The sequence below is a fragment of the Candoia aspera genome, chromosome 1 (genome assembly GCF_035149785.1).
Source record: "Candoia aspera isolate rCanAsp1 chromosome 1, rCanAsp1.hap2, whole genome shotgun sequence".
Classification (NCBI taxonomy): Eukaryota; Metazoa; Chordata; class Lepidosauria; order Squamata; family Boidae; genus Candoia; species Candoia aspera.
This window is the reverse complement of record NC_086153.1, coordinates 70516029-70542869: the sequence shown is the minus strand read 5'-3', so window position 1 is coordinate 70542869 and position 26841 is coordinate 70516029. Positions and strand designations below refer to the sequence as shown.

General features: G+C 39.8%; 1 protein-coding gene across 1 annotated transcript in view; it reads left to right on the top strand.

The window, feature by feature from the left end:
* The window catches only part of CHRM3 (cholinergic receptor muscarinic 3), a 206498-nt gene extending 183151 nt beyond the window's left edge, over window positions 1-23347 (top strand). The window contains exon 3 of the mRNA XM_063306386.1: window positions 19397-23347. Within this exon, the coding sequence (XP_063162456.1) occupies window positions 19416-21212 (1797 nt within the window). The 5' untranslated portion in view covers window positions 19397-19415 and the 3' untranslated portion in view covers window positions 21213-23347. The remainder of the gene's footprint in view (window positions 1-19396) is intronic.
* The last annotated feature ends 3494 nt before the right edge of the window (window positions 23348-26841 follow it).

The following is a 26841-nucleotide window of genomic DNA, read 5'->3' as shown; positions in this document are numbered from 1 at the left end:
GGGCCCATCATCAGACACTATATCATCAATCATTTTGTATTGTCTATTCATGTCATTTTCTTGGTAAAAACATAGGACTGGTTTACCACTGCCTTCCCCCACACAGTATAAATGATGCCCTTGCCATTGTTACTGAAGTGATAATCTGAATCCAATATAGGTACCTGCTTGCTTTAGCTGGGCAGTTGAGATGACCCTTGGGTGGCCTATATACCCTTGGGTGGCCTATATACCCTTGGGTGGCATATATACCCTTGGGTGGCATATATACCCTTGGTGTACACTCCTGGCATTCTCTGCTTGTGCCTCCCAGGAATACTCCCCTCTCTGCCACAGTGAGGCAACACAGCTGGACTTGTGGGGAGGAGGATTAAGAGTGATTAGCCTTGTGCTATTGACATTGTACCTATACTTATTCTTAGCATTGTACAACTTGGTGGGGGGAGAGCTACTTAAAAGACTGTATCTTCCATTTATGAGCCTGCTCAGGAATTCACATCATTGGAAGAGATTTTTCTCTTGGCTCCAGACTATGTGTGTGTGTGTGTGTGCATACATGCATACACATATGCACATAGACATTTTACATGCATAACAGACTTGGTATCTGTTGGCGAAAGGGCAAAATAGAAATCTCAGACATAAACAGAAATAAAATAAATTTTGATTGTATCATGACTTCTGCAAGCAAAGTTCTTGTGGAAAGAGATGTTGCTGAGTTTCCATCCACTTCCTGGGGCCCCCAGTCTACTCCAGACTGCATTTGGACTCTTCAGGACAGTGTAGGAGATCACATAGAAGGCTGAAATGAGAATCAGGAATAAGTCACTCCTGTTTTCCACCTTCTTTCACAAAACTCTTTATTTGTCCCAGGGATTATTCCCTTTTTCCAAAGGTTCCTTTGGATTCAGGTGGTGTTGCTCAAGAATAATTAATGGCGCCAACAAAGGATTCTCTGAATATCTTTGAAAAAATGTGTAATCACTGTAGAATATTCCAACAGTAATTGGAGTAGACAGGAATAAGAGATATTATGTGGAACAAACACTTAAAATATGAGAAAGAAAGAAGGATATTTACATGTGCTTCAGAGCACTGTGCCGAAGTGTATCTTTGTCTGACTATCACAGATATTACTTTGGCAGGCAACGTAAGTGATAGAATGGTAACTAGCTGCCAACTGAAAGACTGTACACAAGAAAATGTTCTTACAAGTAAAATGTTTTGCTTAACCGTCAGTCATGGAATTTAGAATTTGATTTAGAAGAGAATTATTGTGAAAACACTGTAGTGAGAAAGGACTATCAGGCCTTCTTTCCAAACAAGGTTGAAATTTCCAGCAAGGGTACAAGAATATGAACTCCATTTCGTCTGAGTGACTTACTCCATACTGCTGTTCCTGTAACTCTCTTCCCAACTCAGTGCTGCACATTTAAGTGCAGGATTTTTTATATACTGTAGAAGAAAATGGGGCAGGCTCTGTAAATGTAAAGATACTTGCACAGGTTCAAACCCATGTTGGCTCCTAGTCCATATTTATTTTGACCATTAAAACTTGGAGCTCTGTAAAGGCAACTCTAAGAACCCCTGAACTGTGCCCCAATATTCCTAAACTGTGCTCAGGTTTTTACTGATATATATGGAAGCAGAAATAGATCCTTGGACATACAGAACTATTAATAGCAGTGTGGTATAATTATTATTTGTATTCACTTTTTAACAGTTTCTTTCTTATATACAAAAGACTGGCCATAGCTGTCATAAAATGAAAAGAGGGTGGTTAGCGAGAATTAGGTGTTCAAGGAGAAATCCATTCACCCGTTGCTCACAATGCAGTGGTGATTCTCAGTAGCACAGCCATAACTTTAAATATCCCTTTTCTGCTTGCTTCTGTTTTCATAAGGTCACTGAAGTCTGAAACTGAACCTGATGCTTTCTGCTGACACTTTACATTGGCAAAGTTGTTTCCTCCGTTTCATTAATGAAGGTCCTTTTGTTCCTTCTGCCTGATGCAATTTGCCTCCACCTTGGCAGTAAACGATGTTACCTCCTGTGTGGAAATGCATGAGAAGAGACAGATGAAAGGATGGGGATGTATAAGAGTCAGGAAAAGGCTGCTCCTTAGCCTATCTAAGGGGAATGGCCCCGTTTCTTGGCTATATTAACATCCATACATTGCTTACTTGGCAGCCATGTATATTTATTTTGTAGTTTAATTGTTTTAATTGTAATTGTTTTAACTGTTTTATGGTTTTTATTGTTGTAAGCCTCCCAGAGTCACTTGCTGAGATGGGCAGCTATAGAAATTGAATAAATAAAATAAAATATATAAGCTTTGCTATTCTGCAGCTTGCGGAATGTTTATTTTAGGATATACAGCAGGGTAACGTCAATGTTTGTATAAATGTTTTATAATTGTCTTTTATTACTTGTAGGTAGAAGGGGAACTTGCTATACAATGCTGAATTGTCCCTTTTCCTCCACCTCTCACCAGAAGGAATATTTTGGTTCAGATTACCAAATAGGAGTCTCTCAACTAAAGGAGCAGGATTCCATAAATAGGGGAGGGATAAGGGAAGTTCTTCCTTTGAACTGCCACAGAGTGAAGACCGATAAAGTGAGTCATGGGGTCCGTAGGAAATGTTCTTTCTCAAACATGGCAGTGTTGTCCTCTAGAGTTTACATTTATGCATTTATTTATTTATTTATTTAGATGCATGCCACAGCATTATCCCAAAAACTCATGGTGCAATGTAAAATGCCTTTTCTTCCATTGTGATTCCCATGACAACAATCCTCAGTTAGGTAGAATGAATGAAAGCATTCAGTGAACTTGGAGGGCAAAGTCTGAACTTGAATCTAACCAGTGCCCCAACTACACTACACTATACCACGCTGGCCTTTACTGAAATAATTGAATCTTATCTTCCTCCCCAGATAATTACATGTTTCACCTACTGCTTTGGAGAGTGGACACAGTGGTTAGGTTGCTTCTTTGTACACCATCCTGCCTCATCCTTCCAAGATAATCTCTCCTGGAACATCTTATCTTTGACTTTCCCTCCGCAAAGAAATTAGGCTGCAACCATGCACCAGATTTGCTTTCTAAGAATGTTTCTGGCCCATATATGTTATTTTTATGAAAATAATCTTTTAAAAATGACCTGGGACATAGAACCTGAGAAATGTTGTGAGGCACATCAGCACCCAAAGCTGCCGCTCTGACAACCCAGGCTATAAATAATCATCTCATTTCCTTGCCAAGAAAAATGCAGGGACTTATCCAGGTAGTCACCAGGAGTCAAAAACTGACTCAAAGGTACAAGAAAGAAAGAAGAGAAAAGTATCAGGTGTGAGTGGTGGAGAAATTTAAGGAGATAGATGGAAACAGAGAAGAAGTATGTTCTCAAGGAAATGGGTTTTATTTTTCAGGTTTTTGAATTATATTCATGATAATAGCCTGACTTTTAATGGTTTATTATATAAGCTGTAATTGTTATATAGATCTTGGTAACAAGTGAATTGCAGTAAAAACAGAAAAGAAACAGAAAAGTGTGAGAAGTTAACATATCCTTGCAAATTAAAGACACAGAATTTTGGTACATAGTTATCCTTTTTGGATTTTATTCCAGGCATTAAAATGATTTTAAAAACCCTGCCCATCAAAACTATTCCATGCTCTTATACATAGATATCAGTATTGCTCTTAGGATGTTATTATCCTAGCTACCCTGAATAGTTAGCAATGTCCTCCTTCTCTAGTGGCTGTAGGCCAAGAAGAAAGAACTGAAGAGTTATTACTGTGTTAAGAGAATGGAAACTCTTTGCTGGCTAATGGCATTGCTGCTCCTCATGCAGTTCAAGAGGCCTTGTTTGGTCCCAGCACACGCAAATGCCTTACATATTCTTTCTTCTTTCTGAGCTGAATGTTCAGATAGTTGTAACAGATTGCTGTCTATATTTTCTTTCCTCTTTTTTTTTAGGTCAAGCTTTAGCTGTATGATGAAAGCTGAAAGGTCCTGTAAGAACTGACACCTTGGATCCCAATAATGACCTGACTCATGCACAATTGAAATATGCAGAATTCAGATTTAGTGAGAGTAGTGTACAGATCAAGAGAAAAGCTGCAATTAAAGATTCCTGCCTAAACTACCTAGTTAAAACTTATCCAATACCCCGCTCCCCCCTTATATCTCTTCCCACCTAACTCCAACGGTCAGCCATACCAAGCGCAGATGTCTCTGGAAGTACGACCTTGACTCCCCCCCTTAACCCAAACAGCATAGTTTCACACTACTTTGTGTTCCCCCTCCCATCTGGTTCTTGACACGCATTGACTCATTATGGCAGACGAACATGATAAGATGAGTCATCAATCATTTGATTGTAGGGTCTGACAGGTTCCCTGTGCAAGCACCGAGTCATGTCTGACTCTTTGGGGGGGATGCCGCTTTCGTGACATTTTCTTGGCAGACTATAGTAGGGTGGTTTGCCATTGCCTTCTCCAGTCGTCACCTTCCCCAGCAAGCTGGGTACTTATTTTACCAACCTCGGAAGGATGGAAGGCTGAGTCGACCTGAGCTGGTTTACCCGAGAATCCAGCTTCTGCTGGGATCGAACTCAGGTCGTGGGGAGTGTTTCAGTTGCAATACTGCTGCTTACCACTCTGCGCCACAAGAGGCTAATTTTAGCTGTATAGACCCCATAAATTATATAGGTCATTCTTGCCAGTGAACTCAATGTGATACTTTCCTTTATTTGCAGTCATTTGATTTAAGATTGTCTTTTAGCCAAAATTATGTACTTGTCCTAATTACCCTGATGTTGTTAAATTAGTTTTGGATATTTTGGATATTTGAATACTAAATTCCTTATGCCAGTTAATGACTACAATAAAGACTGCTGCTGCTGCTGCTGCTGCTGCTGCTGCTGCTGCTGCTGCTGCTGCTGCTGCTGCTGCTGCTGCTGCAGCAGCCTTTCTTCTTTTGTTGACTTGGGCATATGGAGATATTTTTCAAATGATATTTAGGTTTCCATGAACTTTAGAAAGGATTTGCCTTTTGTTGTATCAATATCTATTTCTGCACTGGTTACGTTGTCCTCCATCCCTCCCAGTACTGATGAGTCACACTTGCAGAGCTTGGTCTGCAACACTACTGATACTGACAGTTATAAAGTGAGGGCTGTAGGATGAAAATTAGAGACAATAAAGGTGGAGATCTGTGCCCAGCTAAATCCTTTAGATTGCCTGCTTTATACTATATATCATTCTACCTGAAGGAGATAATGAAGAGGAGAGAAGAAACGTCATTCTAAATGTACCTTAGTCTGGTGGAGCAAATGAAACTACAGAGACCACAAGTTCCTTCTTCTAAGGAATGGAATAGTAAGATGGCCCAGAGTTTAATTCTTCTGAAACAAACCAATAGAAGTTATCCTATCACAGAGGTAGGCAACCTGATATCAGTGAGCACCAAAAGTCCCACAAAGCAGCAAGCAGGCTTCCTGCCACCTAAATTTCTATCTATTTATCCATCTATCAATCTATGAAGTGTAATACTACAGAGTAAAGCATCAGCCATCAGCACTACCATTATTTCCAGGTCTACCTCTAGTCTACACAGACACCATAAAAAAAAATATAGATGGTTGCTGTCTGGTGCCATGTTTAGAAGTGTGACCAATTGCCCAGAAAAATAGATATTAGTCAGACGGGTGGTAGGTAGCATTTTGGACAACTGGAGGGGTGACAGGGTCAGACTTCTTCCTTTCTTCTAATAAATGAGATTTGTGGATGTCCATATTCACCACAGCAAACCTTGGTTGACTATGCGAGCTCCTCCTCAGCAAATGCTGCCAAACTTTGGCAGTGTGCCACCAAATTCCAGTGTTGCAGTCTTGGGAGGCTCAAAAAATGGGTTGTGGTACATCCTGCTCATTGATTGTTGCTAATTGTTGCTGATTTTTTTGCATTTAAAAAGAAGAAAAAAAACTGCATGGAGCAGTCCAAAAAATAATTGTAATAGACCTCTAAGGTTATCCATAATGTTGCCTGAGCCTTGGTTTCAAAATATGCATTTTCAAGTTGTCAGGAAAAAATGTTAAAAATGTTTTTAAATGTATATGTTGCCCTCTCAATGCTTATTCAAATCCTTATTATCCAGCCTCAGTTTCCTTTATTCTTCAATCTGTTTTACTGTATATGGGTCAGCCTCTTAGTCAGCACTCAAGCAAAAAGAAAGTCTTGACTCAACATACAAGAGATTCTTACTGTGCTTCATTCCATCTTAGAATAATCCACTGTGCAAAAAAGAGTAAAAAAGAGAAATCTGTTTTAGTATTTCAGTAGAGATGTGTAAAACAGCACTTTCGAATTTGAATACATCCTTTTCTGGATGATAGCTTCTGGAAATGGTCAATCACCCTTTGAATCCTCCAGCTGGCCAACTCTGGGAGGAAAGTAGCAGGTTCTGGGGGAAACCACATTAATCTGTTTTCTGCTGTACTATTTTTCAAAATGGAAACAAAAATAAAAACAATTTAAAGCACTAAGTCATCACATAATACAGACAGACAGCAGACACAAGAAGCTTTTGATGATGTATATTCTAATTTGCAAAGAAGGAAGTTTGAGGAAGTCCTTCTGACTCAATATTAGTATTATTGTTGCTGTTGTTGTTGAGAGTTCATGGTAACCTTCATTGAAAAGCAAGTCTTAATGGTATATCAGCAGAAAACCAACCCTTTCAACACCTCTGATTGCAAGCTATAAATAAAAAATGATCTTCATGTTTGTAACCTTCAACAAGGCCACTCCAATAGTGCTTGACCACAAGCTGATGTATATCTTGGCATAGGCTGCTTTGCAACAAGAAATGGATAAAATCTGGTGCCCATTGGAAATTTACAGTTGTGTTAAATAGCAGCTTGCATACTGATTTCTCTGTTGTTTTCATATATTTAACATGATTATTTCTGAAAGTATTTCTCCCTATGTGATTCCTGTGCCTAGGCCATTACTGCCTCATGGTGAGTTACGTTTAAATTAGTCTTCTTCTTAGGTTGTTGGCTTACATTACTGTACTAACTTGCACTAAATTGTGGACTTAAGTTATAGTTCATTATAAATGGAACAGCAGCTACTACAGAGTTGTGGCTTAACAAGCATATATCAAAAAAGAGATCATTATAAAAATTAGGTAAATTCTAGCCATCAAATCTACAGATTAGGAGTTACTACAAGGATTTCTCACAATTGCTTAGTGTTTGTGTGTGTGTGTATTATTATATATTTCAGAGTGACAAAGAACATTCCCCTCAAAACTGCTTATTATTATATATTTCAAAGTGACAAGTTGTTAAGGAGCACTTTTAATGTGTGTGTGTGTGTATACATACATACACACACACACACACACTAAAAGTGCTCCTTAACAACAGAGCAACTGGTATTTTGTTGCTGCTCATAGTTTTGAGGGGAATGTTCTTGTCACTTTGAAACTTAGCCTTTCTACCAAAATGCCACGGCATTCGGTTCATGAACTACTATATTGCAGGTTCACTGCACCATCTAGTGGATACTAGATAGCCAAATTGTAATGTTCAAGTCATAGATTGGAAGTTTTAATGTAATACACATTTTAAAATCTAGAGGTTTTGAACGAAAAAAGAATCCAGTTTAATATGGCTGTAGCACACTGATCAAAAGGAAGTTAACTCTGAATTGAAGACAATCCCCCTGCTCCAAAAGAGGGAGAAAAGACCACCCCCACCCCCCATGAAAAAATCCTGTGCAATGCACACTTTCCTCACTGTGTCAGCTGAGGGTTGCCACTTCCAGCTGTAATCTGTCCTGGAGATTTCCCTCTCCCCATTAAATGTGACCCACTTGTTTAGGGATGTGAATATACGCATAAGTACATATATACTAGTCAAGGAAAGAAAGAAAACCTATTTAGACATTACTCATGCCTTTGTTGCTTATTCCTATACTTTTAACAGTCTCTTTTATTCTTAACAGCAAGTGTAAGGTGACTCCTTCCCCAATACACTGTTATTTTTGTTTGTTTGTTTGTTTGTTTTAGAAAGTTGCAGTTTTACTTCATGATTGCTCATGTTTGGCTGAATATCGTGTAGCATTGGCACTTGCCCAAACAGTAGTATGGAAAAAGAGGAGAGATGTCATTTCTGGTCCAAATATAATAAAAAGATGAATTATACACTTCTAAAGTAACATATTAACTGCAGTCTTTATGTTCCTGGTAATTTGCAGGTACAAGCTGTATTGCTGGCCCTGTAGTCTGTTTTCTTACATTACACAGTTACAATTTATATGAGAGGTTCATGGTGTTCTCTAGCCTATTAGGACACTGAGTACATTTATAAGCGGCAGGTTCCCAAGTAGGACTGGGAGGCAAATGAGGCCAGGGCATCATGGTCCCCCAGTCATCCCTCCTGAGCCCCTCTGTCCCTCGGTTGTGCTAATGATGGTGGCTTATCAGTTTTTAAGTATGTGGAAGAGAGGTTGGGCCAGCAATCTTTTCCTTTGTTTCAAAGAGCAAATCCACCAGCTGCCAACAAAAACAAATTTGCAAAGTCTCTGGCTTTGTTTGGCTTGGTGGTAGAAATTGTGCACATGTCACCTCTATGAGGTTATCCCAACACAGTTCTTAAGTCACAAAAGGACAGCTGACAGGCCCAAATGCCATTAGCCAATTTTAGGTATTTGAGTTAAGGGTTGTACTCTATCCATCCTCTCTTTAGGGGATTTCAAAACACCACGATGGAGAGCCATAGATGAATACAATTAAATATTTTCAATTCACTTGAACACAAAATAAACTAGCCCAGTTACAGCTGAGAGTTTTCTATTCTATCGGGTGGGGGCTTTCTGTCTCAGAGCCCTGTCTTGATTGCACCATTGCTAACAGGTAGAGCGAATCAGTACTTGGAAGGAATTTGGGGGATGCATATGATGGACAGATCAGAGTCTAGCCATATGCAACCATGATTTGTGAGAGTCAGGGATATTTATAGACAGGGAACCAGGATACTATCAGTAATATGCAACACGTGATGTTTTCTACAGCATCCTATGGTTCCTATAGTTAATCCCAGGACAAATTGGTAAAGCAAAGTCCACTGTGATACAGTAAATACATTTGTGGTATTCCTTGTTTCAATAACTTAGGAACAGCTGCAAAGCAGCTCAGAAATTATGAGATGAATGAGTCACAGAACCTGTAGAATATAAAATATGATGTGTACTTTGGTACAGGAAGTGTCATGAGTACTGATGGCGAGCAGGAGGGGGCCTCTATCCAGGGGGGGAAATGCATGCGTAGTACTGAGGAATTAAGCAGCCATTCAAAGAGACACAGATCAGACCCGCCTTAGCTTTGGGGGTTTATCTGTCTGGGTTTTCCCACGCTTCTTCAGTTTGTTAGGATTCTGTCTTATGTAGCAGTAATAAACACTAGAGACCTACTCCTTGTCTCAGCGTGATTCCTGACTGTTAGGACAGGAAGTGCCAATAACTTTTTAATGCCAGGCTTTAGCTGATTTGATGTGATGGAATGTGTCTATGAAGAAGGAAGTGATGTGATGGACTAGAGTAATGCAGCTAGTTCTCCGGAATTCTCAGGAAGGAGGGAGCACGTTATAAGGAGGCACACAGGACAAAAGACAACTCAGCCTGGAGCTGGAACATGGGAAGACAAAGGGATTCAGAGTAGTCCCACCCTAGAGCCTCCCAGTTATTTCACTTTAGGTTAGAGTACAGTAGATTTAGTCTGGCAAGATTCTGTCTATATGGTGTGAGCAAATAAGGAACTGAACTTGGCTGGATTGATTCTTTGTCGTTCATGAGCTGGGCCTGACATTTATAAGTGTCTTTATTTCAGTACTTGAAACTGAAAATTAGGGAGCAGGGAACTTAAATTAAGATTTAAGTCAAATTTAGGAGACTCTTCTTGTGAATATAATGCTCTAAATTGGTCCTCCCACACAGATGCAGGTAAGAGGTGGGGAAGTGAGAGGGGCCTGTCAATTGGGTGGGAAGCTATCAGGTACCAAAATAGAACAGGATGTCTGGCTTGAGATGCTGTTACCAATTGCTACCAGGAAGCCCTAGTGAATTCTCTTTTCTTGTTTTGTAATAGATGTTTGTATTGTTTATTTGGGAGCATAAAGTCCTGGATGGAGTACTCAGGTTCTTTTTATATAATTTGAAATTCCTAATGAGTTTACTCCTGGCCTCAAACCATTCCACGTCAAACCAGGGCCGAGAGGGATAAGACTTGCCCCCATGTTTTCCTCTCTTCCTCAATATCTGGGTGGAGAGCACTGGCTGGAGTAACTGAATCAGTTGGGTCAATGTCTGCAGAAGGGAATTCCCAGACCTCTCTTTAACAATAGTAGAATGCTTCAGACAGAAGCAGCTGAGAGGTTTACTCATTGCATTGCTGAGTCCATCTGGCCAGACCAGCCCTGGATCTGGGTCTGTTTCCAAAACTGGAGTAGGTTCTGTTTCCAGAAAGCAATTGTTGAATGCTTTTATAACTGTGACATCTGGAAGATGGTCACTATCAAGTCAATTGTCTAGATAAAATTTTTGTACAAGAGTAATTAAATTCCATGAGATTAGAGAGCCAGTTTGGTGTAGAGGTGAAGGCATCAGGCTAGAAACTGGGAAACTGTAAGTTCTAGTCCCTCCTCAGGCACAAAGCCAGCTGGGAGATCTTGGGCCAGTCACCTTCTCTCTGGGAAGGAGGCAATGGCAAACCACTTCTGAAAAACCTTTCCAAGAAAATTGAAGGGACTTGTCCAGGCAGTCTCTGAGAATCAAACACAATTGAATGGCTTAATTTTTTTTTTAATTCCATGAGATTAAAGTGTAATCAATCAGGGAAGGTCTTGAGCCAACCCAGTGGGAGAATTCACCAGGGAAATCACTACTGATAGATTCATTCAATAGATATAAATTTAGTTTTTTTAATTGTTTGTAATAAACACAGCCCCTTGCAATCCCCTTTTGAATCCTTAGATTGCCAGGTTGATAGAGGGGGGAATTGTAACTAGTTCTGGAGGGTATTGGTGGAACTGAGTAAAAAGCGCCTTATCATTTGCCTCCATACTTGCATTTAGGTCACCAGAAACGATTACATAATTATTAAACATAAGGGTACTTATGTATGCTTCAAATCTGGGCCATCAGCTGCTAAATTGGGACATATTTTGAGAAGGTGGAAGATAGACATTGACCAGCAGTAACAGAGCATTGTTAAATTTTAGCAGCACAGACATTGCATAGGGCTCCATTGGGTCTAACTGTATAATGTTTGAATGTAGCTTAGTTGAAATTTGTATACTTAAATCATCACACAATCTACCTCTTCCTGCTCCAGGAGCTGCTGCAAGTGAAAAAGACTTACACCCACATATAAATAAGCTGTTATCTAATCAGGTTTCTTGAAGTAGGAGTATGTCAAATTCAGCAACGTAATTCATGAAAGCCGAGTCTTTGGATTTAGCATTCCAGCCTTTCCATGAAGAATTGTTAAGGTTTTAGAGGTATCCAAATGTCAGTCTGAGTTCCCAGCAGTAACCATTGTAAAAGGCAGGTTCTCAAGAATGGTGGGAACATAAGTTGGTACTTACTGTTTGTTGTTAAGATCAACTGTCAGAGAAATGGGTGTATTTTGGGTGTCAGAGAAGGGGCAATTCCAGGGATGGCATGAGACCCAAAGCCAGACTTCTGTCTCTGAGTGGTTGCTAATCACTGGGATAAGAATTCTTCTCCTTTGTCAGTTTGATCTTCAACTTCCCCATCGAGCCCCCACAATGATTTGTAAGTATTTTCAGAGGGATACAATTGCAGAGTTATACTATAGGAGGGTATTGGTGTTAAAAGCAGTCCTGGATCCAGTGAAGGCAAGAAATGAGCCTTTCTCCTTGATGTTTAGTAAAGGTAAAGGTTTCCCTTGACGTAAAGTCCAGTCGAATCCGACTCTAGGGGGCGGTGCTCATCTCCGTTTCTAAGCCATGGAGCCGGCATTGTCATAGACACTTCCGGGTCATGTGGCCAGCATGACGACACGGAACGCCGTTACCTTCCCGCCGAAGCGGTACCTATTGATCTACTCACATTTGCATGTTTTCGAACTGCTAGGTGAGCAGGAGCTGGGACGAGCAACGGGAGCTCACCCCGCCGCGCGGTTTCGAACCGCCGACCTTCCGATCGACAGCTCAGCGGTTTAACCCGCAGCGCCACCGCGTCCCTTGATGTTTAATCTATACATAAATCCACTTGTGGCCAAAATAAAATAAATCAATTAGAATATCACCCCCCAAAAAATTAGCAAACAGAGATATTGCAACTTTGTTGTATGCAGATGACACAGTACTTCTGTCACAAACGTTAACTGGATTTAAATGAGCTCTGAATGCTCTGGCCAATTACTGCTCTGAGGAAGCACTTGAAATCAGGTAGAGTAAAACTATGATCCTGATCTTTGCAAAGAGACCTAAACTGCATGCCTGGAGGATAAATGGCCGGAGTATTGAATAAGTGAAATCTTTTAAATAGCTGGACATGTTTTTCCATAGCTCCAGCAAACGCAGTGCACTCCAAAATTATGTCATGCAAAATGCTCAAAAAACAGTGGCTGCAATTCAGTCTTTTCACTTCAGCAGAGGAACACAGCCTATCCCAGCAGCACGGAAGCTATATTTGGCTAAGGCTCGTGCACAGCTACTTTTCGGTGCCCAGCTAGGACCTTACACTTCCTTTACTCCTCTTGAAAGGGTCCAATCTAAATTCCTAAGAGCTGTATTCCAGATAGTCCACTGCTTTCCAAATGTGGTATTAAGGAGGGCAGCACAGCTGTCTAAAGTCAAAACAGGTGCATGGACTTGTATCATAGCACATTGGTTGAAGTTACTGTTCTTTCCCACAGGTTTGAGTTCTTTCCTTATTGAGGACAATTACAAATCAATATGGTTCAGGACAGTCTCACAAAAACTCTAACACCTAGGCTTTTCCGGGGAGGCATTCCTAATGGTGGGTTATGAGCATGCAGTCAGCACATTTAAACAAGGTATCACAGACCTGGAAGCCCAGCAGGACCCGTCTGCTCTACCTAGGAACATTTTTCTCAGCAGTCAAGCCCCTTTTTACAAACCAGTGAGATACTTACACCACGTAACTGTCTCTAAATTCTGAAGAGCACTAACCTTAGCACTAACCTTAGCTTCAACGCTCTCCCCATAGCAGTTTTGGAGGGCTGCTACAAAAAAGTCCCCTATGAGCTGAGACTGTGCCCCTGAGGACAAGGGGCTGCTGAAACTACAGCTCATGTCCTGCTGTACTGTACCCTCTATAAGGACTCAAGGACCCGCCTTACAACTCTTTACCTGATAAAACACCCAGGAAATACTGATCTTTTTTATCGATAGTTGTTATCAGATCAGCATGATTCAGTATGATTCCTTGAAGGTAGCTAAATTTTGTTATACTACCAGTAAAATTAGGCAGACTTTTATTACCCACTGACAAACCCACCACTAGTTGTAATATTTTACCTTGTTTTGTTTTTACTTTATTTTTATTTTCAATGTGTTTTTGTTTGCAACTCTGGTCAGTGACAATAATAATAATAATAATAATAATAATAATAATAATAATAATATATAACTTTTTAATACATGTGTTTAACTTGATGGCTTAGTTGTATTATTCATAGAATATGTATTATTAATAGTATATGCTTGAAAGATTATGACAATATGTTTAGTTGTATTATTCATAGAATATGCTTAAAAGATTATGATGATAGAATATGCTTGAAAGATACGACACTTCATAAATTTTGATTAATACTTCTATAATAATGCCACAACATTAATGAAGGAACAGCCATCTTTAGTAGCCTAAAACTGGAAATAAACTAAGGTTGGATATAAACTAAACAAGTACATTTGATTTTTTTTTTCCTTTTTGTAGGCCCTCCTTGTTTCTGATTTATTATCTAGTTTATTCATTTCTCTTCCATTATTATTTTATTCCATAGCAATACAGACTCAGCTTGAGTTATAGAATGGCATTGTAATAAACATTACCTAAGGCATTATGATCTATAAACATTCAAATGCATTGGTCAATGGTTCTTATTTTAAATATCTATAAAGATTTGACACTAAGCAAGTTTTTCAATTTTATAATCAGATTATCAATTTGGATCCAGTTGCTAAGCAATACAATACAATGTTTCTTGTCAGCTAAAACATTTTTTTTAAAAATCAGCATCAAAACAACATATATCTACTCTTCGTCTTTGCAGTTTTTTTGTACTTTCATTTATTTATCATAGCAACCAAGTATTCATTTTATTTCTCATTAATTTAAGAAATGAAAACACACTGCTAACAGTTTAGTGGAGCGTTTAGCACTAGCATTTGTTTCCCCAAATTTAAAACTTGAAAAACAGTATTTTGGACAGTCTATAGCTCTTCTGTGTGATTAGGTGCTTCAGAATTGCTCCTCTTCTGTCCACTTATTCAAGACTCTAATAATCTTAAGACTTTTTTTTTAATTACCTCCAAACAGAAAAGGTGGATATATACATCCTAGTAATTCTTAGTGTGTTAGGGACAGGGAACATTCAGATTGGAAAAAAACATTCCAAATATGGTAAAATCACCCCTAATTTTAGATGAATTAGAGATTCAAGATTCAAAGAGGAGACAATTCAAGTCCGTAATTCAAGTTTCAGTGACAAGCTGAAGCTATTTGAAGCAATTTGAGATTCAAGATTGGATTTTAAAAAGCATCTTATAATGTGGACGCTTCAAACATCTGAAGATGCTTTACTTTTGAGCAGAATGAAATCAAAATAGAAGGGGTGGTAGATTCTTTAGCAAACTTCAACCCTGCCAAGTTTCAATTGGATAGCTTCAAGAATATTATTTTACCATAATGCGTTTTTTAAATACTGCCTCCCCACAGTACTTGTTTTAGAACTGAGATTGGAGAGGTGAAGATAGGACAGCACAACAGCTTTTTAACTGCCTAGCAAAAAGACCAGTGCAGAAAGATATTATTATTATTACATTATTATTATTAATCATATACACACTTTCAAAAACTGTATTTAAAATAAGTTCTTAGGTTTTCTCTTGCTTTTCTGGGGTGCCACAGATTTTTGCTTTATTGCCTCTGATTACTGTTTTTCCTAATGTAACAGGAGAGTTGGCATAGCCAGCTGGCAAGTTTGGGCCCTCCTGGACCCCTCATAAATGGCTTTAGTGGGTTACCTAACAGAACATGATCATTGGTGAAGCTTGACCTCTTCTGAGCAGAGCCCAGAATTCTGACTTGCCACTGTGGGATAGTGTAGTTTTGCTGCTGCGAGTCACTGAGTTTTTGGGACTGCCTAGAGTAGCCTAGCTAGTTGGCAAGCTGGACCCACCTGAGAAAGACCCCCTCATGACTGGTAGGAATTAGTTGTGGGGAAGTTGTGGTCTGCTGGCAATCACATGGATTGAGTAGTTATAAGAGGCAACAGAAGAAAGATAATTGTCCCAGCAAGGTACAATCCCACAGAGATAGGTACTCTACAGAGAAAGAAGCTGGCATGTATGCCCTCAGTATTGCTTTAGAACAGTAACAGTTTGGACTGTGTTAATCTGGCACTCATCCATTGTCAGGAGACTGAAACTTGTGCCAATTGAGCCCCAATCCTTTTAAAATAGCCTTGAGCCCCTATCCAGAGTGCTGAGAGCTGAGCTGAGCTCCCACTTTTGTAGCAGAAGGTGAAAAATTCTACGATTACACGAAAAAGAATAGTCAAGACTTACGGGCTGGCTACATTAAAGAAACTGAGATATGAGAAAGTGAACAAAATCCAAAGTAATGTCAGCCTTGCCAGAGCTCTTATAGGAAAATAATTTAATGAGGGAATAAAACTCACTGGTAGGCTGCTCAGGTCAATATCACACCACTCAGCTCAACCCCCAGCATCCTCCACATAGGAAGTTGAAGTTGCAATATTATATATTGGCTGTGAGAAAACCCAAACTAGCAAAAATGCCTTGAATCACCCGATCACCCCCTTTGCTTTCCTTTAATAGGGCTACAAGATCTGGACTACGAACAATTCAGATGACCACTAGACGTGAGCAAAGAGATATTTAAAAATACCCCTACCTCTTCATTGCCATCTAGAGGTCTTCTTGAATTTTCAGCCCCCGACTTATAACTTGACGGACTACCTTTGGGGAGCTGTTCAGAAAAGTCTGCACCACATACTTGAAATTGTGGAGCCTTTTGAGAATAGCCCAAGAGAGAGAGAAAGGATGAATATGTAGATTTATAGGGAAATAAAGGACTGCAGCTCTACAAAGCGGAGGTCATGCCACGCAGTATGAAAGTATGAAACTGACAAAATCCATTGCAAGTCCTTTTAAGGCAGTTTTTCATACAAATCGTTTTTAAACATTGCCAGAGATTGACAGTCGTGCATTTGCTGCTCTGTTCCCATAACAGAGAACAGATAGGAGCCTGCCGCCCCCACTCCCGGGATCCACCTTTGACTGCTCTTCCTTCTCTTGTATTGTTAAAAGCAATGTTAATGTTTACAAGTGATTTGGTATTTCATGCTTTCCATGAGCAAAAGAAGCTGACTTATCCTAAATAATAGTCATTGGTTTATCACGCCCACTGTGTGTGTGTGTGTGTGTGTGTGTGTGTGTACGATGCCAGCAGCTCTTTGAAAGCAGAGGCAGCACTCTGTTGAATCGGGTCATGTCGCTATCTGGATATGCTAGAATTTCAGCCTTTTAAAGCAAACTCCTGGCACTTGTTTTACTACTGGCGTGTGGGTCTTTTGCTTTTGTAAAGCACCCTATGAACCAGATGTTTGGCTGTCAGGATGTATAAACAATGTTACCTAATTTATGGAGAAACATCGTAGATCTTGTTCAGTGTGAGACGTACTCAATTATTCTTCATTTTACTTCCAGGACTTGACAGTATCTCATTTTGCAATGCTTTCCTATACCACCTCCTCTGTCATTCTATCAGGTCATTTCTTCTATTTTTTTTCCCCATATTTTTACAGGCTGCTTTGCCATTTTATCTTATCTTTTCTCCTCAATTAAGATATGATACATTATTTGATAAATTCCCTCTGTACAAGATGAAAAAGGGTTATGAGATTCTATGAAAGCTGTCTGCGTTTTGAGTTGGAAACGCTATTTACTACAAATAGGTAATGGTGATGTGGCATTATCATGAACACATGATATAATGGTATAATTTCAGCTTTGGCTTCTGTCTTAGGCAAGACTAATAAGTTTACGAGCTCTTCTTTCTATGGGATGTCTCCAACATTATGCAGGTGGACTTCTGCCATCGCAATGGACTTTCCTTGCTCTCATCCTTCCTCCAAGTCTGCCCGCGCATGCTTTCCACAACTGCTCTGGGGATGTCCTCAACACACTAGAGCAGATTATAGGATGTGTGGAAGAAGAGGAGGAAGAATCCATTCCAATATTAGATGCCATTCTGTCTATAAAATGCACCATTGGATACAATCCTATATCAGCACAAATATAGGCATTCCTGTTTTTTAATGTGTATATTTCATTCTTGGTCTCCATTTGACTACTGCAATGACAGTTAGCTTTTCCTTCTATTCTCAGGCATTTTCTGCTAGCATTTCTATATTTCTTGGAATAATATTTACCTAGATCAAGTCTAGTGATGTATTTGTTTTATTGCTCTATTTATGAAATCAAGTAGACCTATATACACTTGTTTTGGCCTATTGGATTTCTAACACCACTTGCCAGGAGGTAGTTCCTTGCAAGGTGCATGTATAAAAGAGGAGACACCTGACTTGGCAATGCTACATGTAAAAAGGAGCTAGTGAAACATGAGCCAGCTTTTTAATTGCATAAAGTAAGTAATGCAATTTTAAGGCCTTTCCCCACTGCTGAGTTAAATTACCATTCACCCATCCTTGAATCAGCAGAAAATCATACCAGCATGAAATTTGCTGTCCTTTCTGTTTTGCCTGTTTCAAGTCACTACTACCTGTTGCCCTTGACTCAAGGTACCAAGATGACAAAAGCTAACAGATTTTATACATCTTAAATCTGACCTTGGATGGTTTCAAGATAGGGTAGTAAATGCTACTCAAATAATGGTACAGCTGATGGACAATTTAAGACTAATTATGCTGGATGTCAGATGAAGGCACCATCCTGGTGACCTGGGAGAAAAAAAGTTGTTGTTGGGGCATGTTTGTGCCCTCATTATTTGCAAGTAGCTGAGGTACCAAATCTTACAAAAGATGTTGACTAATTGCAGTAGAAGAGCAGCCAAGACAGCAAGGAGGCCAGAAATCTAGTCCTATGAGAAGTAGTTGACATACTAAATATTTAACCAGGAAAGAGAAAATTATGGGAAGACAACATAAATATCCCCAAATATCTGAAAGGCTGTCCAGTAGAAAATGGAAATTGGAATCCTAGAGAAGTAGATTTTGAGTAAATATTGTGAGAAACTTTCTAACACTGAAGTATCTTTGGGTGGGGCCTTTTGCAGTAGAGATGTTTAAACAGAAGTCAGACAATCATGCTTCAACAGTATCCTGCACTGGATAGAGAACACTTTTAGAAGATTTCCAGAGTCCATTGCAACTATCTTATTCTGTGAAGTCAATGGGACTTACGTTTGTCCTGGTTAATTGATATATTCTGTTTTTGCAAGCTAAAATGTGGTAATTATATTACTGAGCTGATTTTGCTATTGGATCCTGGCTGAGTGTTCAGTTGTAGTGTCAAAACAATAGGCTTAATAGGTTCATCCTAACTTCTAAACAATGGCCTGTTGTTTGTCCACAGCCAAGGGTGAGGTCAGCAATAAAATTAAGCACTTATTTCAAGTAGGGTGCTTTTTCTAGTACAGCCCTTCCACAATACAAAGTTGAGAAAAGTTGGTCTAAATAACGTTACGTCAATATTAGAGGTGGCAGCTATGTCTTTTTGTTGGTTTTTTACTCAAAAATTAGCACATAAACCCAGAGAAGGTCAGAACCCTAGCATGAGAACATGTGTTTTTAACCTTTTGCTCCTGCCCTAGTCATTCATAGAGTCCTTCACTTGCAATTTATACTACAAAAAAAAATCAGAAATAAATGGATAATTTGTGGACAGCATAAATGTCAGGGACAAATGTTTAAAGGGTTTTTATCTCCATGATATAATCCCAAATCATAACAGGATCTAGCTACTCAATATCCTGGATAAGATATTTGATGCTAATAGAAAGATATGCAGTGATGTCATAAATATATTACTTACATGCCATTTGTTTCTTCTGACCTTTTTGCAGAATATGTCAGAATATCACAATGATCCCATCTAGCAACAGCACAATCACTTCGTTGGTTCCAAATGTGAGCACCTTCTGGATTCGAGACTTCCAAAGAAAAGGGCTTCCCAATGAAGCTCCACTGTTCACTAGCACCTATGGCCCGTCTCATTCAAATGAGAGCCTTTTCTTCACTACTGTGGACATGACCAATGTGTCAAATGTTCCTCCTGATCCTCTGGGAGGACATGCTGTCTGGCAAGTTGTCCTGATTGCTTTCCTCACTGGCATTCTGGCCCTTGTCACCATCATCGGGAACATCCTGGTGATTGTGGCATTTAAAGTCAACAAACAACTGAAAACGGTTAACAATTACTTTTTATTGAGTCTTGCTTGTGCAGACCTGATAATTGGTATTATTTCCATGAACCTTTTCACCACATATCTAATCATGGGCCGCTGGGCTTTGGGAGACTTGGCCTGTGACCTATGGCTCTCCATTGACTATGTGGCAAGCAATGCTTCTGTCATGAATCTGCTGGTCATCAGTTTTGACAGATATTTTTCCATCACGAGGCCACTTACCTATAGAGCTAAACGAACAACCAGAAGGGCTGCAGTGATGATTGGCTTAGCTTGGGTCATCTCATTCATCCTTTGGGCTCCTGCTATTCTGTTCTGGCAATATTTTGTTGGGAAGCGGACTGTTGAAGAGGGTGAATGTTATATCCAGTTCCTAAATGAACCTGTCCTCACTTTCGGCACTGCCATAGCTGCCTTTTATTTGCCAGTTACCATTATGAGTATTTTGTACTGGAGGATATACAAGGAGACAGAGAAACGTACCAAAGAGTTAGCAGGACTCCAGGCTTCTGGCAGTGAGGCTGAGGCAGCATGTTTTGTCAACCAAACAGGAAGTTCTAGAAGCTGCAGCAGTTATGAACTGCAGCAGCAGAACACAAAACGTACCAAGCGAAGAAAATATGGAGGCTGCAACTTCTGGATGACATCCAAGAGCTGGAAACCCAGTTCAGATCAAGTTGATCAGGAGCATAGCAGCAGTGACAGCTGGAACAACAATGATGGCAATGCATCCCTTGAGAACTCTGCCTCTTCTGATGAAGATGACATTGCCTCAGACACTCGAGCCATCTACTCCATTGTACTAAAGCTTCCAGGACATAGTACAATTCTCAACTCTACAAAACTGCCTTCAACGGAAGATCTGCCAGGGTCAGAGGATGAACTGCAGAAGTTGGACACAGAGTTGAAGGAGCAGAAACCAAAAAGGCTTCATCTACAAAAGAGCATGGATGATGGGAATTTACAGAAATGCTTTCCCAAACTTCCAGTTCAACCAGGATCTGCAGTATACACAGGAAAGGCTTCAGACTGCATTTCAACAGGGGCAAAGGCACCTACTGCCTTACCTTTGTCATTCAAGGAAGCCACCCTGGCCAAGAAGTTTGCCTTGAAGACAAGAAGTCAGATCACCAAACGAAAGCGAATGTCACTAATCAAAGAAAAGAAAGCTGCACAGACACTTAGTGCCATTTTGTTTGCCTTCATTATCACCTGGACCCCATACAATATCATGGTCCTGGTAAACACATTTTGTAAATGTATCCCCAAAACATTTTGGAACCTGGGGTACTGGCTTTGCTACATCAATAGTACAGTGAACCCTATGTGCTATGCACTCTGTAATAAAACATTCAGAACGACATTCAAGATGTTACTGCTCTGTCAGTGTGACAAACGTAAACGGCGTAAGCAACAATATCAGCAGAGACCATCAGTCATTTTTCATAAGCGGATTCCCCGGGAAGCTTCATAGAATAGTATTTTTTAACCACAGTAATAAACATTTAAGGGAGGGTGGTTGCTGGAGCCGACTACATGTATCTTCAAGATGTGAAAGTAGCAGCCTGGTGTATGTATCCTTTTAATACTTCCTGTATACTGTAACCGTTTAAGCCACATTAAGCAAAAACTAATTACAAATGTATTTAATAAGGAACAACCAGATATCTGAAGATTTATCTACACAGTTCCGAAAAGCTGCATACAAAACTGTTAGTGATCTATTCAGTCCTGCACTTGTTAATCCATTCTGGGATCTCAGGAGAGCACGCATAGCTAGCCCACTCCCAATAGGTTTTCCAATAAACCTGGTAAGATCCAATGTGTCACCAATTGGACAGATTTATTTCAAAATGTGGGTCCGTGAGTGTTCCAAATACTGTACAGATGTCCCAAACATCTTAGAGCTTTCCATCTTCTCCTTTTGTAGATGTAATGTCAATTTGTTGACCCAGTTTATTAAATAACCTGTGCAGGAACATCAGTGCTTGCTATCTGTTTACAGGAAAGGTGAGGTCTTGTCTTTCTCAACAGTAATTACCATCACTACAAGATGTGAGCAGCACAAGGGGCCTTGAAAACAGTCTTTCAGCACTTGTTTATATATTATTGATTTGGGCAATCTTAAAATGGCAGCTCCACAAAGGAGATTTGTGTACAGCAGTGAAGAATTTCCAAAGGGTGCATGTTATATCTATACATTTAAGCAGAAGACGAGAGTATGTATATTTTTCAAGTAGAGATATCCTTTAAACCTTAAGATACCCTTTAAACTGGAGATGTGTGGCCACATTCAGAAGGCAGAATCTTTATGAGTATTTAATTTAACACAGGGCATGAGAAACTGGGTACAGGCTTTCCTTCAGCTTTAAATGTGAGGGTCACAGAGGGACATAGATTTTCAGTGCAGTACTTAGCACCCAGTGTAGCCCTGGGAATCTCTAAGTTGTAGAAAAGCTGGAACATGGTTCCTGTGCAAATCAGAGAGTATCATCCTTTCTACAAATTGGGGGGGGGGGGGAGAGAGAAAGAGATCCAGAAAGAGGCTTAAGAACAGTGTCAGCAAAAAGTCAGGTCCGTGTTTATCCTGTGCATTTGTTCAAGCGCATGACAAGGACAAAGAGTCTATGGAATAAGCACATCACTTCTTCCCAGCTGTCTGCGACAGGCATGCTCCCATGGAGAATGCACCAGGAGAGTCTCAGAACCAATGTCTTGTCTCTATTTTCTGCACATTGAAAGGCATTTTAGACAAGGGGTAAATAACTGTATTTTTTTAAAATAACAAACTGGCACTTTCAATAACGCTTGTCAATTTTGAAAGCTTCTGTTATTATTATTATTGCTGTTTTTGTTCCAAACAGTAGTGGAAATTTCCAGTTTGTGCAGTACAAAGTCCCAAGTGAATGTAAATTGTTTCCTAATTCAGATAGCTAAGCACCTTCTCAGAAAGACAAAAAAAGGGCTTTAATGTAGCTGAGACATGAGCAGCGATCCCTCTTACTTATCAATTCAGTCAGCACCGCAGAGCTTGAGCGCAACCCCCCTGCTCTTATGCGACTCCCTTTCACTCAGTGCTGTGTGCACAGGAGGTGTTCAAAGTGGTATGTGCCTCTGCTGTACTTTGTGAAAGTCAGGACATCCCCGAGGAAAGGTCTGTACTTTAAGCAATTGTTTCAGATCAGATTTATTTACATTTTAAAAAGCAATTTTGTATATTACATTTTCAATTGACCAAGGGTTTTATGGGGCTTCTCCCCACCTTTTTTCATTTCTGATCTGACACTCAGATCTGACAAATTTAAAAGAAAAAAGCAACTTCCTTTATGAAAAGAGGAATCAGTGTTGTGAACACAGAACTGGTATAAAAGCTGCTTTTGTATTCAGTGTGAGATGGTGTTTACAGGTGATTTTGACAACAGTGGAAGTATATTAAATAGTGTCTGTGTATCTGAGCTATTTAATTTTGTGTTCTATTAATATGAAGAAATATTTATATACATAAATGCCACCAAAATGTTTTATTTAAATGTTGATAAGTATTGCTCTTTGGTCTTCAACTGTAATGTCCTTTTCAAACAGATCATAAAAGTGTTCTTGAAATATGAACACAGTTTTCAAGTTTGTGTATCACAGATTGTGGTAGGTTACATTTGTGCACATTGAAAAAAATTATTGATGGGCAACATACCCCTCAAAATCCTTTGCAAACACAGACAGGCATTCTTTCTGAGATTGGAAAATGAGGGGGAAAGGGATGTGAGAAATCTGCATGTCACAGAACTGGGCATGGGATGGGTGCAGCTTCCACAGGTATCCAAAGGTGATGACTGGGGTGATGAATTGGAAGTGCCACATCTTCCTCTGGCAGAGTTCTTGTATCTCTAAGCGATTCAGAACAAGCACATATTCAAAGACTGTTGCTGTTCCCAGCATAGAGAAGCCACTCTGAGCAAGGGAAGACCTGCACCCAATTTTAGCCAATGAGACTACCTAGGCACAAGACAGGCCTAATAGTTTTAAAAAGCACAGCTTTGAACAGTACTCTGTGGAAAGTCAAGTTCTAAAATGTAACTATTGATAAATAAATGAAATGGGAACAGCCTTGTACAAGTTTAGAAGAATGAAAAAAAAAATACATGTATGTTTTTGACCAGCATGCTACAGAAGACATTCAGGAACCCAGAACCTGTAAGGTGCTCAAAACAGTGTTTGTCTAAAAGCCACGTATTTCATATAGTGTATTTTAGAAAGTAAGAAAAACAACTTTGGAAAGAAGGAATTCAGAGCAGAGGTGTAGCTCTGCTGTTTTAAGCCTTGAACCAATAGTCTTATCTCTCCCTTTCAGTTTGACAGCCATGTGTCTTACTTGTGAATAAGCATCAGTTTGTTTCAGAGAATAATCAGATATTGAGAGATACAGCATAATAACACTGAGCATTTGCAACTATGTATATTTCTGTTTTGAGAAGCCCAGCACATCTGGGGACCCAAGCATGCCCAGATGAAAAGCCAATCGAAGTAGAGACTCTGTTCCCGTTTGCGGCTGCTCTGATTGTCTCTCACATTCTAGATGCTCATTTGAGCCTGGACATCTGCTGTGAGGGGCACACAGGCTCTGCTAATTACAGCGTGCCTGGATCAAAGAGACAGGAGTTTCCTATGCCCTATTCCTGATTTCTGTGCTCCTAATTAGCCCCTAAATCTAGACTTTCTTGCAGGATTCTGAAACCTGAGTGAAGTTTGAGCACTGTCTGAAAGAAAAGGCAAGGGTACTAATTCACTATGGCTTGTGACAAGGTGTAAGTAAAGGTAAAGGTTTCCCTTGACGTAAAGTCCAGTCTTGTCCGACTCTAGGGGGCGGTGCTCATCTCCGTTTGTAAGCCGTTAGAGCCGGCGTTGTCCGTAGACACTTCCGGGTCATGTGGCCAGCATGACGACACGGAACGCCGTTACCTTCCCGCCAAAGCGGTACCTATTGATCTACTCACAAGGTGTAACCCTCCTAAAAATTGAAAATGTAGAAAAATTAAAACTCCCACCTCCCCAGGTCTGTCATAAAGTATACCACTGAGTGTTGAAAGTATAAGATTTTATTGGATAGGCCCACCATTATCAACTAAGAGGACACGCCTTGACAGTGGCTCCTCCTAAGTCCTTAGGGAAGTTTTATTTGCAGTTTCTGAAAAATACACCCATCTTCTTGAAAACTGAAGGCTAATTCGTTGTTCTAATGATTTATAAATGTATTTGAACACTATACTAAATTCTGTCTGTCTCTCAGTCAGTCAGTCATCTATCTTTTATTATTTAGGGTAAGTGCAATTTCATTTAATAAATTTGAGAGTCAGACTGTGACAAGAACACTGTCTTGCATATTGTTAATTTCACGATAAAACAATATTTTTTAAATAAAAAAATTAGTCTTTTTGCAAAAGCAAAACGTCACCACTGTTTACACAAGAAAAGAAAGTAGGAATCACTTAGTATTTGATACATAATCAGCTTCTTAGATGCCACTGATAATTGTAGCACAGGCATATGATGTTCAAAGGCTTTTTGACAGATGAATGTAATTCTGAATCCTTTTTTTATGTACCTGGGCATATGTGGCCTACCTGTGCCATCCATGGATTGCAACTGTTCCACCAGGGAGAACCAGTATCCATAAACAACTTCCAGGCACCAAATGAGTTAGCATAGGATGTGGCTTAGAAAAAAGCTGATGGACCTCAGAATAACTTTTGAGCTATGTCCTGTTGCTAATAAAATTTGGAAGCATTCTTGAGAAACATTTATAGCAGCTAAAAGAATACCCCTTAATGGCTCAACTCTTTTTCCTTCCCTCTAGGCCTTCCTTGTACTCTGTTAATTATGGTAGTGATAGTGCTGGTGCAGTATGACTCCAACAGTTAATCAGAGCTGCTTGTGGAAAACTCACTTTGAGACAAGGATGACATCTCCCTGCAAGACCAGCCCAAGGAACCTTAGCATGACTGATGGATCAAAGTGCCAAGAAGCACGAACCCACAGGAATATATAACAGACACATTATCATCTATAGGTATACAGGACACCCACAGAATTTATGAATGTATCTTTGAGTAGACTAAAACGGCATTATAAAGGCCATTTACGAAAGATCGGGGCTTTTTTTCTTCATTATCCTTTTTTTCTTCATTATCCAGGGATGCTTGGCTTCTCCCCAAGAACCTACCAAAGGTGTTTTGCTGCAATGGTCATTAAGTTAGAGGTCATCTTCAGCCTTCAACTGAACATATTCATTTGTTGAGGTTAATCTCTTGAAGGGCTGCTGGACTGGAAAAACAGCATGATACTTCTTGTGGCTCTCTAACAAAATGTACTTAGGCTTAGAGAGTTCCTTGTTAGGAAGCAGGCATCAGATTACTGCTCTCCTGCCAACATTAATCTATTTATGTCCTTTTCATGCAGCATGAACACCTGCAGCAGAAAATATTTCATGTCCCAGTTTTGGCTTCTGTATAAGCCAAGATCCTGCATGATCATGCTGTCTGCTGCACTGCACTGAAAGCATGAACTTTTGCAGGAATGAGGCATTAGTGGAGCAACATCAGCAGATCTGCGGAGGCCTATGCAAAACCCTTCTGGGTTGAGCGCTCTGAATTTCTAATGAATGAAAAGGGCCTCTGTGTGCCACAATTCTATTCTTTGATCCAAAAGACAACATTATATATTTCTATGTGATTCTGTTAGAAAGAAGCACAGGATGAAAATCTGTAATAACAGCTATTATGGCAGGACAGCAAAACTCTCCTGCCATGTGTCTGACAGTGTCTTTCTCCTTCTCTCTCTTTTCCCTCCACACATTCATACAATGTACTGAAGAAGAGGCAGGCAGTGTATACTAGCCTCCTTCCCACTGTCTCTTCCTCCTCCTCCTTCTCTTCCTCCCCTTGAAGCCACACATTCATGATAGCATGAAGGTAACGGTAAAGACTCCCTCAAGCTATGTTCAACTCTGATGATTACATGGGCAGTTCAGATAATTTGCTTGGCAGCATAAAAGAGGTTTGCCTTCTTGTTTTTCCAGAATGCCTTTTTTCAACTTCCCAGGCCTGGAG